We start from the raw sequence: 16,260 nt of genomic DNA, 5'->3' as shown, positions 1-16,260 counted from the left end.
CCGGCCCTTAGTCCCGAGGCGTTTTGCGAGTGGGCCTGACGCGGTGCGTTTGACGTTCCGAGGCAGCTGACGGGACGGCCATCGACTATCAAGAGTTTGACGCTTTCTAGCGTCGTTGAAGACACCAAAGAGCATTTCGGGCCGTTGATTTGGAGCAGCACACGGTAGCGTTTCCCAGCGTTCTTCACAGAGTCCCCCGGGCCGAAGGGGCTGGCCGGAGTCACCGAAAATGCCGGGCTTTGCGACCTCTTAAACCGACGCCGGTTGCGCGGGAGTGACGCCGCGCGGCCGGGGCAGGCTCCGGTCACCGCCGTGCCCGCCCCGCTTTGCCGTAGCTCCCCGCAGGAAACGCCCTCCGCGACGGCGACCGAGAGGCGTCCTTGCTACCGCGCTGGGCTTGGCGGCCGACGGGGCGCAACGGCGGTCCCTGAGGGGAGGATCGGGCCGACGGCGGCGGCGGAGCTCTCTCCCGCCTCTCCCGCCCCAGCGCAGGCGGCGCCGGCGGCGCCTCGCCTCCCTGACGTGACGCAGCCCAGTCCTGCGCGAGCCACCGGCGCGGCAAGATGGCGGCGGCGGAGTCCAGTGACAGCGAGGAGGAGGATCTGGTGAGCTATGGGACCGCGCTGCAGCCCCTGCAGGAGGGTAAGGGCCCGCAGGGAGCTCGCCTTGCTCCTCCTCGGTACCTCCGGCATTCCTTGCGGCGGGCGCTGGGGAGGCAGCCCGGCGTGAGGTGCTGGGGCCGGGGTGTCCCGGACGGCCCGGTTCGGGGCTGCTGTACGCCTCCCTACGGCCTTCACTTCGGGAAAGCTGTGCTGTGTGGGCCCAGCGCAGACCTGCCTTCCCTTTCTCCTGCCGCCGTGGGGCGTAGGGGCTGCCTTGGCAGCCGTGCTGGCCTGCGAGAGGGGTGCTGGTGCCGGCCCTGGGCGATGGGCCGCGGGGTAAAACAGCCTGGGAACCAGGCAGGCAGGCTTCCCGCGACGGCAGCGTGAAAAAGGCCTCTCGGCACTACACCGGCTTTTCGGCATGCGGGTGTGGGCCTGGGGTTCCCCAGGCTTTGTGCCGGCACGGTTCTGGTTCAGCTCGGGGCCTGTCGTTCTTTCTGTCCTTTCCCGAAGCCTCAAAAAAAAGTGGAGTTCAAGTATAACAGCTCAAGTACACACAGTTACGCTAACGTGAACGTCTTGTGCTTATATCGATGAGACAGATTCAGCATCATCCAAGGACTTCTGTACCGCTGTGACTCCTGAGTCTGTGCCACTTAATTCATAGAAATATGGTTTAAAAGGTGCAAATGTTTATCTCGGAGTCGATAGCTTTGTGTTTTGTTTCAGTTTTGGACAGTTCTGATGTGGTATAATTTCTCAAGACAATTACTTAAGTGATAAAGTGCTGTCGGGGGTTTTGCATACTTAATAACTAAAAGTGTCCTTTCACAGTGGAAAAAAAATTCTTGGAACTCATTAGAATTTAGGATTTCTATTTGAACACTCAGTGCTTTTACTTGAGCAGTGTACATCAGCAGTGTATACAAGTGTTTAAAGTAGGGTGAGAATAAACATAAACTGCTGATGCTTTCCACTTCAGGGTGGCTACTGTTTGATCCAGTTCTTAATTGCAAAGAAGAAATGGCGTCTGGAGCAAGTGGAGAGTCCATTCTTTATGCAGTGTTGTGACTTAGTTTCTGATTTATCTGATTGTAGGTGAACGAATTAAAAAGCCGGTTCCTCTTCAAGAACAGACTGTTAAAGATGCAAAGGGACGATATCAGCGTTTCCATGGAGCGTTTACTGGTGGTTTCTCTGCTGGTTACTTTAACACTGTTGGCACAAAGGAAGGTTAGATGTTTTTCCGTCCTCTGGGAAGGGTTAATTGATTACCATAATTTAGTGTTAGTGTAAACAAATTACTGTCATTATGCATTTTTTTCCCCTGCTATTCATCATACTGTAAATAGTTGAAACAGTATTGTTGAAGTTATTTCCCCATGAGTTTTTGGACTGTAGTTCTGTAGATGTTCCCTTGATGTATCCTTAAGGTATAAGGTTGAAATGTTTGAATTCTTTTCAAATATTATGTTGCAGTTTACAGTACCTTAATTAGATATTTTAATTTCTTTAAAGGATGGACTCCTTCAGCTTTTGTATCATCACGGCAGAAGAGAGCAGACAGAACCGTTCTTGGACCAGAAGACTTCATGGATGAAGAGGTACATTTAGAAAGGAATACAAATCTTTTGGAAGTACTTGCCATGACAGCAGGTTTTTCAGGCAGTGAACTCTTCTAAAGAACTTATATAGTGAAAATGGAAGTAACTTTAAAATTGCTTCTTGTATACAGTGTTATACTGCTAGGTCCTATAGGATGTTTCATAGATTCATTTAAGAAGTTTCTGTAATCTCAATATTAAAAAAACCCTAAAATTCAACCCTTTCACTTTATTAGAAAATACAAATAGTTTTGATGCTGTTTAAAATATGACCATTCAAGTTATTGAGAAAGCAACTGTATAAATGGCTTGAAAAATTTAGCCAATATGAGGGTCATATCCTGTGTTCTTTCCTTTACCATTACAGTAAGTAAGCATTTGAGGGAAACATATTCTTAATTTTTCCATTTTGTCTATATTTTCCAGGATCTTAGTGAATTTGGGATAGCACCAAAAGATATTACAACCACAGATGACTTTGCATCCAAAGCTAAAGACAGAATAAAAGAGAAAGCTAGACAGATTGCAGGAGTAGTTGCTGCCATTCCAGGAACCACCGCATTTGATGATTTAATAGGACCGTCAAAGTAAGTAAATTTAAATAAATATTAACCAAACAATTCCTTTCACTTAAAAGTGTGGTATTGGTTAGAAAAGTAATGTTTGACCACAGTAATGAATGAAAGAGATTGGAAGGTCTGCAGTGTTACACTTTCTAAGTGGCTGCCACCTGGATTTTTGTTTCATATGTGCAGAGTTGTACCAGGTAAACATTTACAAACTGCGATGTAGTGTATATGCAAATGTCGATATGTTCAGATTTGATTTTAAAGTGGGGTATACAAACATAATTTTGAAAGGTATATATGTATATTATTTCTCAATGAATATTAAAGATGTGGTTTGAGGTAATTTTTCTTCCTTTTGTTTTCTTCTTAGAATAACAGTTGGGGTTGAACTGTTACGAAAAATGGGCTGGAAAGAAGGACAAGGAATTGGACCACGAGTCAAAAGAAAGCCACGCAGGCAGAAACCTGGTAAGTTCAGTGAAGTTCCTGAACTTGTTAATAGAAAGTTAGCATTCAGAGACTGATTATAGACAGTTAATTTTAAAATCTCCTTTTATTTGGTCCGTTTCTTTAATCTTAGAGAAATTTAATAAAGAACTGTAATTTAATATGAGGCTGTTATGTCTTTTACAGACCCTGGAGTGAAAGTATATGGTTGTGCATTACCACCTGGACTGTCTGAGGGTTCTGAGGTATTGAACAGGCAAAAGCTGTTTGTTGACTTATGTAAAAATATGTGCAAACACATTTAAAAAAAAACTTCTTTGATGTCTTTGAACAGTATTTTAACATGCAGTTCCAGTTTTGTTAAAATATTCATAAATACTTACTATGCTTATTGTGAAGAAAGGTTTTAATGTAACTAAATCTATTGTTTTGCTACCTAAGCAGGTGTAGCTCATACATATTTTCATGTATAATTTAAGAAATGCAAACTTGCTTAGTCTCATGTTAACGTAATGTTGTAAAAGCTCAACATACAAAACTTTTAGTCATATTTGCTGTTACATACTTTTATTTTGTACGAGGATGAAGAGGATGAATACCAGCCAGAGAATGTGACATTTGCACCAAAAGATGTAATGCCTGTAGATTTGACTCCAAAAGAGAATGTCCATGGACTTGGCTATAAGGGTTTGGACCCCTCACAAGCTTTGTTTGGTGTATCTGGAAGAGAACACCTGAATCTTTTTACAGGTGGTTCTGAAGACACAAGCAATTTACTTGGTGATCTGAGGCACAGTAAAGGAAGAAAACTAGGTATTACAGGTCAGGTAAGGACATTTTTAAATGCATTTTATTATTAGTGCACTAAAATCTAAATAAACTTTGTTTTTTTTCTTCTGTGGAAGGCACCTACTCTTTGTAGGGTTATTATAAGAACTCTGAACTGTGGTTTGAGAACAGTATTTTTTTGGTTGTTTTTTACTTGAGATGTGGGCAAATCCTTAGAACTCTTAAATGCCTTCATTTATTGATATTGTTAAAGAGAACTATAAAATACCTCACTGAATAGTTGGGTGGAGAAAATTCTTGTGTTACTTTGATTAGAGAAAGTGAATATTCAATAAGTTTTTAGTTTACATTTGTCAATTTTACTTTCAGTAATGTTGAATCTGTCAGCTAGAGAGGTTTTGCTTCCCTCCAAGGTATTTGTGGTTCTTACGTAGAAGCACTGTCAGTTTACTGGGAATTATACTTGTTTAGTTTTCATGCAAACTTATATTTTTTCCCTTTTGAGAACTTAAAAAGCTCTTAGTCAGACTGCAAGTATTACTTTGTGGAATTAGGCTGCTGTCCTCATCCTGTACAGACCAAACTCACTGTCACTCCCTGCAAAGGGAGTGGAATATGTTTGCTTTTGTGTTTGGTGAGGCGGGGTTGTTTTTTTTCCCCACTAGTTGGTAGCACTTTTTTTGTGAAGCTGTACAATTTTCCCAGTATATATATGTATACTGGGCATCTTATATAGTATAGATGGATAGATATACATGTAGATGTGTTCTGACATGTGACTTAAAAGTATTATTTTTACACTTTAGAATTCTCATTATTTTTATTTAAATTATATTTTAGGCTTTTGGCGTAGGAGCTTTAGAGGAGGAAGATGATGATATTTATGCAACTGAAACACTGTCAAAATATGATACGGTTCTAAAAGATGAGGAGCCTGGAGATGGCTTGTATGGCTGGACAGCGCCTAAGCAATATAAATCTAAAAAAAGTAAGAACTGTAGTTCTATCTAAAGAGCTAGCATAATTTGTATTTGGGGGGAAAAAAAATTGCGTAAGTGTAGTCTCTGTTTTCCAAATATTTTGATTTTCAGTGGACTGGTATCTTCTGGACCTGATATCTGAAACTCCTTCTATATTGAAGTGTCCAAATCTGGAAATAATTTCCAAAAATCCTATGTAGATTAAACCCCCAAATTATGTTTTTAAAAGGACAATATGTGCTGCTTTGTGGGATACAGCATTCAATTCCACTGAAGGAAACAAATGATTATGAATCATGGCGACAAAATATGACCCAATACTTGCAAAGAGATTTTTTTTTTTAGATGCACTTGTGTTTTTTCAAATAACATTTGTAAATTTTATCTTGACATAATTTTATCTTTAGTGCAGCTTTTAAGTGTGTGAAATACTGTAGTGATTTCTAGAGTAACTGTTGATGTTAGTTGTACACAATTAATGGCACTCATGATGTTAGCTATGCATGGTAGTGATACTGTTGCCTCACTATTAGCCATGTTCATCTTACAGCAATCTCTGGTAGTAGTTTTTTAGCTGTATAATACTAATCCAGATTCAGAACCCTTAATTTGAAATGAAAGGCAGTGAAGACAAAGAACTTACAATTATGTTCCATAAAATATATTGAAAAATGGAAAATATTCAGAAAAAATGCTTTTTGCCAAACATATATGTTTTAAATATTGACCAACTCTGTGGTCATTTTGCAGGGTCTGAAAAAGAAGTTAAATATATAGGCAAAATCTTGGATGGTTTTTCCTTGGCATCAAAATCATCAACTCCAAGCAAGGTAAGCAGATACTGATATTTTTGTATTAAGAATAATATCAGCAAATTGACATGTGAGCTGTATGGACTTTACTGTTGATCAATGTTTTTCATGTTCTTAGAAATAAAAGTTCTGGTCAGCAATAAAGATTGCTGAATGAGCAAAATTATAGTGTTGGAGGCTATTCAATACAAACCTAAAATTTGTCAGACTACTGGATGAATTTAAACTTTGCATATGTACTGGCTTTGAACAAATGCCTTCCACACTATCCACTGTTACTTGGCATAAAGTTGCAGAAATGGTTTGATTTAACTGTGAAATAAAAAAATGTACATCTTTTGCTTCTAGATCTTTCAGATGTGACATTCAGTTTTCTGTAAAAAATCAGGCCCCATGCTTCATCTACTTTCACTATTTTAGTGAGACGTTCTTTTGTTACCCCTACTCTCAGGTTTGCATCATTTATGCCATATATATTTGTATAAATTAGAATGACAAACAGAATTGTGTGACATGGTCCTCTTTCTAATGAAGAAAAAGGAAGATCGTGTGTGGTATATAAAATTGAGTCATATAGGAGGCACAGGGATAACCTTTGAAGTAACAGCTTGAATGAAGAACATGGGGGGAAAAGGAGTTTGAAAGACATTAAAATACAGTAAGCACAGAAGTACTCAGTAGTCCAATTAACTGATTAAATCATGTGACTTCCATTTAAAAAAAATATAATTATTAAGCAATATCAAGAGCATTTTCTCAAATAAAAGCAATGCATATTAAGGCTCTTGTTAATTTTGTGGTGGCTTGATGTGCCTGCTTTCTGATTTTTCATAATCATTACGTATATAAACAATATAACAGTTTGTTCCCAAAGTCTGTATTACAGTGCCACTTGCTGACAGGGTCTAAAAGAAGCAGTAGCTTGTAGTATCTCTTTCTACTGCTAAGATGTAAATTGAGGAATTTTTAGATTGAGGTGACTTTTTCTGAAGCACACTTGTAAGTGTTAAATACAGAGTTGGTATTTCAGTGGATTTTTGTTATATCATCCCCCCGCCAAGATTTATCCACCACCTGACCTGCCACGAAATTACAGACCAATCCATTACTTTCGACCTGTGATAGCAGCTGGGAATGAAAACTACCGTTTACAGAAGGCATTAGAGGAATCAACTGGAAAACTTGAGAGTGATACGACACAACAAAGCAGGCATGCTTTGAATGCATCTCAGAGGAGGGAACGACTAGGAGAGACTGGTCTAAAAGGTATTGATATATGTGACTGCACATTTGCTTGTGTTTTAGGTCTCCTATTTGTTTATATAACAGCAAGAAATTGGTCTAGTCTTGAACACTATTTTCTAATGTAAACATAGTAACTCTAGCTGGCTTAGCTAGAATACCTTACTGTTGTTCAGTTTCATCTCAACAGATGAATTGTTGACATACCTGCCTGTATTTTCATTAACTTAAATCTTTTAAAGAGGAAAAGTATGTGTGGGATTGTGTTTTGTTGTGTTGTTTGGTTTTTTTTTCTTTGTGGCCTTATTATGAATTTGGAATATAGTAGCCTATGAGAGGTTTTTTTTCCTATAAAATGAGGTTTCACTGAAATACATTCAAGTTCACTAAAAAGGTAATTTGTAAATGTGGTTCGCATTTGTATATACAATAGTAAAGTTAACAAAGTAATACGTAAATATGTGGTAAATAGCATAAAACATGTAATGGTAGCCAATTTTTTATCTGCCATGTCTGCCATTATACTGTTTATTGCTGCTTAAGAGCATTTTCTCTGAATGTATATGCATAGTGGTAGGCTTTTTTCCTCCACTAAAGTGGCAGAAATAGTTGTTTTCATTTCAATTTACCTCCTATTGCTTTTTTTGGTTTTAGGTCCGGCTCCTTCTGTTTTGGAATACCTGTCTGAGAAAGATAGAGAAAGACTCAAAGAAGTGAAACAAGCATCTGAACAACAAATGAAAGCAAAAATACTACCTCAGCAGTCACGAAATAGCAGATTCCAGCCAGCCTCCCCAGATGATGCTTCTCAAAAATGGCAAATGTTGTTGGAGGGGCAGTTAGCAAATGCTGGTTCTAGTGACTTCAAACCATTTGCAAGAAATCCAGAAAAACAAAAAAGATATGAAAGTTTTGTGAAAAGTCTTAAACAAGGAGAAAAAGGTAACTGGAGAGATTAATCCTGACACTTTAATTTTTCTCTGAAAAAATATTTAATTGATTTTTTTTTTCCTTTTCTTTTTTCCCTTTTTTTTTGTTCTGATGCATTTTATGCTCACTATGAGTTCTCTTCCTGAATTCCACAGCGTTTCTCCCTCTACTTCTTTTTAGGGCCAATATAAAAAAAAATTTTACAGGTATTTAATTGTGTTGACTTTAGGAAAACTGCTCAGTAATTTAAGTGTCAGCAAGACTTGATTTTATGCATTACATTTCATACTTTTATGCTGTAGCAGAAGTGAAGTTCTACTTAATTGCCTGGGTTTCCCTTCTTTCATTTGCCAAAATAGACTTCAGCTTTGAGTACCATAAACTATGCATGGAACAAGCCTTTTAATTTAGTTTGCTTCTTTTGAGGAGTAAAACTGACAGATCCTATAAAGGCAGAAGGATTATCAGATCACAGTAGAACAGCAGGAAAAATCAAAAGAAACCTGTACCCTATACTTGCAGAGGAGATAAGGACCCTAAAGTCAATGAAGTAGTTCACACTTGTCAAAGCTTGTATTACATGTTCTTTGGATACTGTCACTTATGTTCTCAGAAAAATTCGTGGCTGTAAAATCATAGCATACATGCCGAGCTCTTACTCAAAACCAAAAAAACCCAGCCCTCTTCATCTGCTGTTTTCGTGCTGTTTTGGTCTCCTGTTTTGTTTAGGTGTGTGCTATTAAATCATACTGTGGTGTATCTTACGTTAAACCAGGTACTTACGATGGCTTGTGGTGAGTTCCCAAGTACTGTGATTTTTCTGTAAGGCATAAAAAACTGAAATCTGAACTAGGGAGTTCAGCAGCAGCAGGTGAATATGGATTGTCTTAAAATAAAAAAAGTAGGGGTTGGTTTGTTTTTAAATTTTCAGGTACAGATGGGTTATTGGGGAAGAAGAAAAAGGGCATCAGCAAAGTTTTGCAGAGGAAAGGGTGTAGTGTTGGGTAGAAAACCTAGTTTTTTTATTTTAGGATTTTTTTTAAATAATCCTTTTCACTGCATGAAAAAAGATTTCCTGGTCAGTAGCCTTTTCTAGTTACTGCATTGGGACAGAGTACTTCAGCTTTGAACCCATAGTTCCTCCATTCAGGAAGGAAGTGGGTTTTTCCCTGTCTAAAATTGAGTATTCTTTTATGACTGACTGTAAGTGCCTCCTTAGTAATAATGATGAAAATGCAGGAATATTTAAATACCTTGAATGATTAAAATTCTGTTTGTAAGAGTCTTTGCTTGGCTGGTGTTATTTCCTATTCTTTCTGGGAGCAAATGCGAACCTGTTGCTTTAAACAGGGTCTGTATTGTTTACAAAAACCTGTGACCAAAATCTGTACTTATCAGTGGGCAATTTATCTATCAGAAAGCCTCCTGAAGTTACCAAAGCCTGGCCAGGCTTGCTTGCTGGTGAACTTTTTTGTTCTGTGTTTTAGTTACTTGATAAAGCTTTGGATTATACTTTTTTTTTTTTAAACACCTATTAAATACGTAAAGTATTTTGAACATTCCTTAGGGGCAATGAGTAAGGAGTCAGCATTACAAGTAAAATTATTTAAAATATCTGTCTTGCATTTGGCAAATGCTATCATTCTTGCCATCTTGAAAAACTACCTCGCTTAATTAAGGAATAACACAGTTGAGATTAATACTATCCTTAAACTAAATACTCGTTAAATACTTGCAAGGATGTTTGCTTATTGTCTTATTTTTTGTTTAAAAAGCATCAGACCTAAGTAAGCTGTAATCTCTGCTGAGCATTTCTCTCCTTATTTTATGGTAGATACATTGGAGCATTATTTAGATCCGAGTATGACAGAATGGGAGCGAGGAAGGGAACAAGAAGAGTTCTTCCGTGCAGCAATGTTTTACAAATCCTCAAATTCAACACTGTCGTCCAGGTTTACCCGGGCCAAATATGAAGATGATGTTGACAAAGTCGAAGTTCCTCGGGACCAAGAGGTATATGCTGTTCACAGTCTTTTAGTACATTGGAGCTGAAGTTGCTGCCTTAACCCTGACTTCCAAAATTCTTTAACACTCTCTTGTAGATATAATGTCAATGTTTTGTTGCCCTTCTGTTTAGCAAACTTTTGAAAACGCTCACTGCATACAAAGCAGTGATTTGTTAAACTACACTTAAATATTTATGTTTCTGTCCTGTTTTTAAGTCTTAAAACAGTAATAGTCACTTCAGTAAGTTGTTACTTATTTAGCAGCTAGAAATGTTTGACTTTTTCAGAATGATACTGATGATAAGGAAACTGCTGTGAAGATGAAGATGTTTGGCAAACTCACAAGAGACAAGTTTGAATGGCATCCTGAAAAACTGTTGTGTAAAAGATTTAATGTTCCTGATCCATATCCTGAGTAAGATGATTGATACTGATATTTTTAATACTTTTTGAAAATCCTGAGTTTTTCATTTGCTTGTGGAAAATCTGGCTTGATGTTTTCTCTTTGTGTCATAGTAGATGTAATACAGAACTGCCTAATGTTTTTATTTACCTCATTAAACATGGTGACTTCTGACAAAATAGTATGTGTTTTAAGGACTACTGTAGGTGTTTCAGCTTGTTGTAGACAATTTGAGGCCTTTTCTGTGTTGAAAACGATAATCAACAAACGTTTTTATTTCCCTCTAGTTCTTCCATTGTTGGGCTACCAAAAGTGAAACGAGACAAGTATTCTGTGTTTAATTTCTTAACTCTGTCTGAGCCCACCACATCTGTAACTCAAGCAACAAATGAAAAAATCCAACAGAATAACAGTGTCAACAGTAAGTTTGTTGTTAGTTTATTAATTTAGCTATAAATGAGATAATAGTATAGAAAAAGCTCATCTTTGTGATGGAGAACTTATCAACCCTCTTTTTTTTTTAATTAAAAAACCCAAACAAAGAAGTTGAAAATAAATTCAGTGACATAAAAACTGAAGTCAGTGATATTATGCTAATTTCTTCTGCCTAGAAGACCTTTATAGGTCAGATATTCATTAGAAAGATTTAAAAAAATGTCCAGCTATATTGAAGAAGCAGAGTAATTTAAAATCAAGCAGGCCGTGAAATTCAAGATAATTTGGCATGCAACTGATTTGAATGTTTGGGATGTTTTTAGAACCAAAGAAACCTTCAAGATGGGATGTGTCAGATAAAGAGAAGGAGAAAAAAGATTCTATCAGTGAATTCATTAGTCTTGCTAGATCAAAAGCTGATGTTCAGCAGCAACCACCATTGCCAGCGACAGAAGAATGTGGAACTGGGCTGAGTGAAACTCTTCCCACTGAGGTGAGTTTACAATGGTGTTTGAACTTCAAGGGAATAGCTGTAAACCTTCAAAACCCTGAAATAAGGTTGGGTAATATATGAATTAATTTGATACAGATCAGTTTGCAGAAGAGCAAACTCAGGATAAGCAAAGATGTGAGATGGTATTCGAAGAATTTTGAGGTTATAACTCTGAGATGTAAAACATTTACACATACAAGGACAGCAAGTATGACTGTACTTGACGTAGCAGCTTAAGAGAAGAAAAAATGTAGCTCAGTGGTCTGGGAGTTAAATTCAGTCCCTTACACCAACTTTGCTCACAGGCACAGAATATGTTTTTTTTCTGCTATGAATGGAGGAGGATGCATACTTTGGGGAAAAAGGTGATGTTTTCCTTTTGCTTAAATTTAACGGTGTATAATTGAAGTTTGAATTAATGAATTAGAATTTATAATATCTGGGGATCTATTTTCAACTGTCTGTGTAGCACAAATTGTACTACCCTTTACAGGACATTGACTTAGTTTAGCAGTGTTTCAGAGTTTTACTATTTTGGATTAGCAGTTCCTAAGATTGTGTATCTCACAGCTATTGTGATAATTTGAGTGTTTTGTAAATACATGTCAGCATGTTTGAAGTTGTTACTTATCAGAGGGAGATTTAGTTTCTTTAGTGTTTAAATACAGTTTGTTACAATGCTGTTTTGCAGGTAGCTAATGAAGAGAAGGATCAGGAAGAAGAAAGCAGACCATCCATGGACTTATTTAAGGCCATCTTTGTGAGTTCCTCAGATGAAAAATCATCTTCCTCTGAAGAAGAGAGTGATGATGAACAGCAACCAACTACTTCAGTAACCGATTCAGAAACCACCAAGCAAGTTGATCTACCAGACAGTTCTTCATCTAATGTACAAGGTAGTACTTAATGGATGTTCATTTTTTTAAATACCTTGTAAAAGTTTCATTTGTGAATCAAATACTCCAGGACTGCTCGAATAGTGTTATGCTCTTGTGCAGATCATCTGGCATTGGTGGAGCTGGGCATGTAGAAAATGTGACTAGTACAGCACTGAATAAGGTCTTGCATGTTATAGTGTTATTTATGTTGCCATGTGTCTTGCATAGATTTTACAAACAAACTGCCCTATGGAACATGCTTGTTAAACAGTGAGGGGGAGCAAAACATCTAATGTTAGAGCATTCTTCACTGAGAAATACAGGGAAACTTTTATACCTATGATAAATTGTAAGATAGATTGATAAATTATGACTGTCTTGTGGTGGATATTTGACAAATTCAGAAATAAATAACTTGCAGTTCTTTTGATAATTAAATTCACTCTCTACTGACATTCCAGTAAAATATAATGTTGAAGTAATTTAACAAGACATCAAAAAGTTGCATTTTATTTGTATTCTAGTTATAGAAGTTGCCAGAACACTTGCACAAGAGAGGGAGAAGACCAATCTTTTACTCTCCTCCATATTAAATTTTACTATGGGAGCTGTAAGAAAGTTCCCATATTTCCAGGATGTGATTAAATTAGCAAAATGTACAATATACTTAACTTACAATGGAAATACTTTGTCTACTTACTGTCACAGTTGGTTCTGTTAACATCTAACTTTTAGTGTTTATTAACTTTATAGTTCTTGTGGAGTCTTTTATTCCTTTGAAGTAATAGAAGAGTAGTACTGTGTTATTAAATGAAAGCAAACGCATGCACCGATACAAATTTAATTAGTAATTGTATAGTGTAAAAGGTCAATTTTGATTAAAAAGAAAAGTAAAAACAAAACAGTATGTTGATGTGTTTCCGAATATCAGCTATCCAGTTGGCCAAAGCAGTCCACAGAGATATAGGGTGCTGATCAATTTGCTTGCTTAGAGGTTTTTGGAAAGCCTCCTTTAACTTTCTTCAGCACTTCTTGGAAGAAGTGTTACCTTATTTTCCTTTCAAATAAAGAAGTTGTTTTTTGTTTTTTTTTCGTAGAGAACGCGGCTGCTACAACTGATCCTGGTGTTTCTTTGTTGCCTACTTCAAAGCAGGAACTGGATGAAACAGAGGAATTTGGACCAAAGTTGCCTCCAGCTTTTTCTTCCGGTAGGTTCTGTAGACTTCTAGTGTGTAAATTCTGCACACTGAAGTTGTATGTAAGATATATGATATTTCTTTTTAAAAAACATCTGTGAATAGGCACTTTACCTCATAAATGCCTGTGTTATGTCAAACTGGCATCAGTAAATGCTTTGTTACCATGCTGTAATCCATTAGCAGGAACCTCTTTGCCTGTGTACCAGTTTTGTTGTAGCTCTATAGAGGCAATGATAAAAAATTGTAGTGAAAATATAGGACCAGCCTTGCAATTTCTTTTAACAACAGATTGCAAAGGCATTTAATTACAGTACGAAGGTTGCAGTTAGGATTTGTAGACATTTAATTTCCATTCGAAAGCTTAGGGTTTGTTTGGTTGGTTTTTTTTTTAAACTTTCAAAAGTAACAGAGTTTAATAATAAAATTACCTTTTTTTTTTGTCTTTTTTGTTTGTTTGTTTGTTTGTTTGTTTGTTTCTGCATTTACTTTGCGCTTTAGGCCCTACTTTGCAACAAGAACCAGTGGTGCCAGCAAGTTTTCCTGGGCCTAGTAGGAAAGAAAAACATAGGAAGAACAGAGAGAAACACAAGACTAAGAGAGAACACAAACACAAAAAGGAAAAGGTATTTAATTTAAATAAACATTTTATTGATTCTTTGATCTGCCAGTCAAAATTTTTTATTATTTATGCTAGGTTGTAGAAAATAGATATACTGGGACTAGAACTTATGCAACAGATTTTCTCAGGTGTCTTGAACCCTGAACTTCAGAACAGAAAATTAGCGAACTGGGGTGCTGCTTTTTCCATATATACAATGTGACTGCAGATACAATATTGTAGGTGGTTTAATGTTGTATGCTGAAGATGTCAGGCATATTCTGGGAACTGCATATAATTCATGGCTTGTATACAAATAATAATAATAAAGAAATTCCTATTTTAGGGGGGGTTGAGTGCTTGGGATGAAATGGATGATTTTCGTATGTATTTTTTTAGCTCAGTCTGAGTAATGGAAAAGAGTTATTGTTAAGTGTTCTGTTTCAGTTAAGCTCGGAGTCTACACTGAAATCCACTTTTTGCTGTTGTTGCCTTTCAGAAAAACCCAAGTCTTTCACAATGAAATAAGGGATTGTTTCTCTTCTTTTTACAGAAAAAGAAACATAAGAAACAGAAAAACAAAGGAAAACACAAGAATAAAAAATCAGAAAAAGACAGCAGCTCAGACACTGCAGATAGCAGTGACAGCCTTAGTGATATAGATACCACAGGCTTGTCACCCAAAGAACTTCTAAGAAGGTAAACAGAAAGTTTATTTAAACACTTGAAATTTTGCAGTGAATAACCAAAACCTCAATTTGAGTTGTCATTCTAGTGAACCTAATTGCAGCAAATATGGATCAGCCAGTCTTTTCAATAAAAAAACTGAGCAGGATTTTGAAAGGAAAGATTACAAATATTAGGCATATTAATCTAGAAGGTAATTTTAGGATAGAAGCCCCTTAAGGTAAAGTGTACTAAATACGCAACTCTGCTAATTAATGGAGGTTATAGTTAGAGATTACTGATATTTTTGGAAGGTATTTTGAGTGGGAATTAAAAATTGAACAAGTGCAGGTTGTGATTCATGTTTCTGTTACTTTGTCTGCTTCTCTTTACTTGGAAATATTGGAAGGAACGTTGTCTGCTTCAGAATGTTTTGAGTCTGCTTCGGTTTGTTGGCAATTACCAAAAGATCCAATTCAAATAGATCCATTGTGTGGCATTGATGCTTAAGATAATTCTGTGCTTGAGCAAGGAGCAGAGAAGCAAGCAGAACAATGCTTGAGTCATGTACATGTCTGCTAAATTTAGACTGTGCTGTTAGATTTTTATAAACTAGAGACTTGAATGTAGTGCCAACAGAAATGTGAAAGTTGAATGAGAACGATTAACAATTTCATTTTGCTCACACAGTTGAAGTACAAGCAAAAGTAACTGTCTCTAGTTCAGATCATAGTCAACTTTAAGTGCATCCCCTGTGGAACAGTCACTGCATTGTCTTCTGTTTAGTATCTCTTACTAGCTGGAGGAGAGGTCTCAAGGTATTTGTTGAAATACCACATCCAGTCAGCCTAATGGCAAAATGATTGGGGGCTAAGTGTTTAGTGGAATGGACCTGTACTAATGGAAGGGCTGGCATTCAAAAGGACTCTGCCTTCCATTCCTTTGGAACTAAGCTTCAGTTATGTATTGGTGTTTTCTTACTAAAAAACCAAACTACTTCTCCTTTGATTTCTAAATAGCTAAAATATGTTTTTATGCTTTTTGCACAAAATAGTTAGACTTCCTTGTACAAACAGTTATTTTGGAAGTCTTCACATTTGCATGTCTCTACATCACTGAGAAAATGTTTTTATTTTGCATAACTCGGATCTCTCTCTTGAGCTGTTTGTTAAATCTTAGTTTAAGTAATTAAATGTTCTTAATGGTGTATGTTACTGATCAGTCTGACCTCTTTCTTTTTGTTTCTCCCTTTTAGATTAAAACAACTTCAGTATTGAAGAGGTAGCTTGTTTTCTTCAGTGTTGTGTGATTTGATACCAAATTTTTGATCTCCTCCATGATGGTAGATCAATCATGTATACTTTGAAGCACTGTAGATACTGTATTCATATTGAAATTGTTTGAAAGTAAATATGCATATGTTTATTTTGTGATGCTTCAGATGTTCAAAATGTATGGATTATGGAATGTTGAAAAGACCCCTTTCTGGGCAGCATAATCTGAAATACTGCAGGCTCTGTTTTAATTAACATGAAACCAGATATTTTAATAAACTTAAGTATTACAACTCAGTTTTGTATGGTAAGTCATTGCCTAGGACCTCTAAA

At 36.9% G+C, this 16,260-nt stretch overlaps 1 protein-coding gene across 3 annotated transcripts; it reads left to right on the top strand.

The window, feature by feature from the left end:
- The first annotated feature begins 500 nt into the window (after positions 1 to 500).
- On the top strand, positions 501 to 16,224 carry GPATCH1 (G-patch domain containing 1). Of its 3 annotated transcripts, none has more exons than XM_069793492.1 (20): positions 501 to 605; positions 1,701 to 1,835; positions 2,121 to 2,206; positions 2,633 to 2,793; positions 3,146 to 3,243; positions 3,409 to 3,467; positions 3,804 to 4,049; positions 4,852 to 4,999; positions 5,742 to 5,821; positions 6,865 to 7,069; positions 7,700 to 7,987; positions 9,807 to 9,988; positions 10,269 to 10,396; positions 10,672 to 10,805; positions 11,143 to 11,312; positions 12,004 to 12,208; positions 13,288 to 13,398; positions 13,888 to 14,012; positions 14,541 to 14,686; positions 15,909 to 16,224. In XM_069793492.1, exons 3-20 carry the CDS (start codon positions 2,195 to 2,197, stop codon positions 15,928 to 15,930), a joined length of 2,520 nt encoding a protein of 839 aa, XP_069649593.1. In that variant the 5' UTR covers positions 501 to 605; positions 1,701 to 1,835; positions 2,121 to 2,194; the 3' UTR covers positions 15,931 to 16,224. The 3 variants fall into 3 exon arrangements, with proteins under 3 accessions (XP_069649593.1, XP_069649592.1, XP_069649591.1); XM_069793491.1 differs by having other exon boundaries at positions 515 to 642; positions 9,810 to 9,988; XM_069793490.1 differs by having other exon boundaries at positions 515 to 642.
- Positions 16,225 to 16,260: the final 36 nt, after the last annotated feature.

This window comes from Haliaeetus albicilla, chromosome 10 (assembly GCF_947461875.1).
Source record: "Haliaeetus albicilla chromosome 10, bHalAlb1.1, whole genome shotgun sequence".
Lineage (NCBI taxonomy): Eukaryota > Metazoa > Chordata > Aves > Accipitriformes > Accipitridae > Haliaeetus > Haliaeetus albicilla.
Note: the sequence above shows the minus strand (reverse complement) of the source record. Positions and strands in the feature narration are given on the sequence as shown.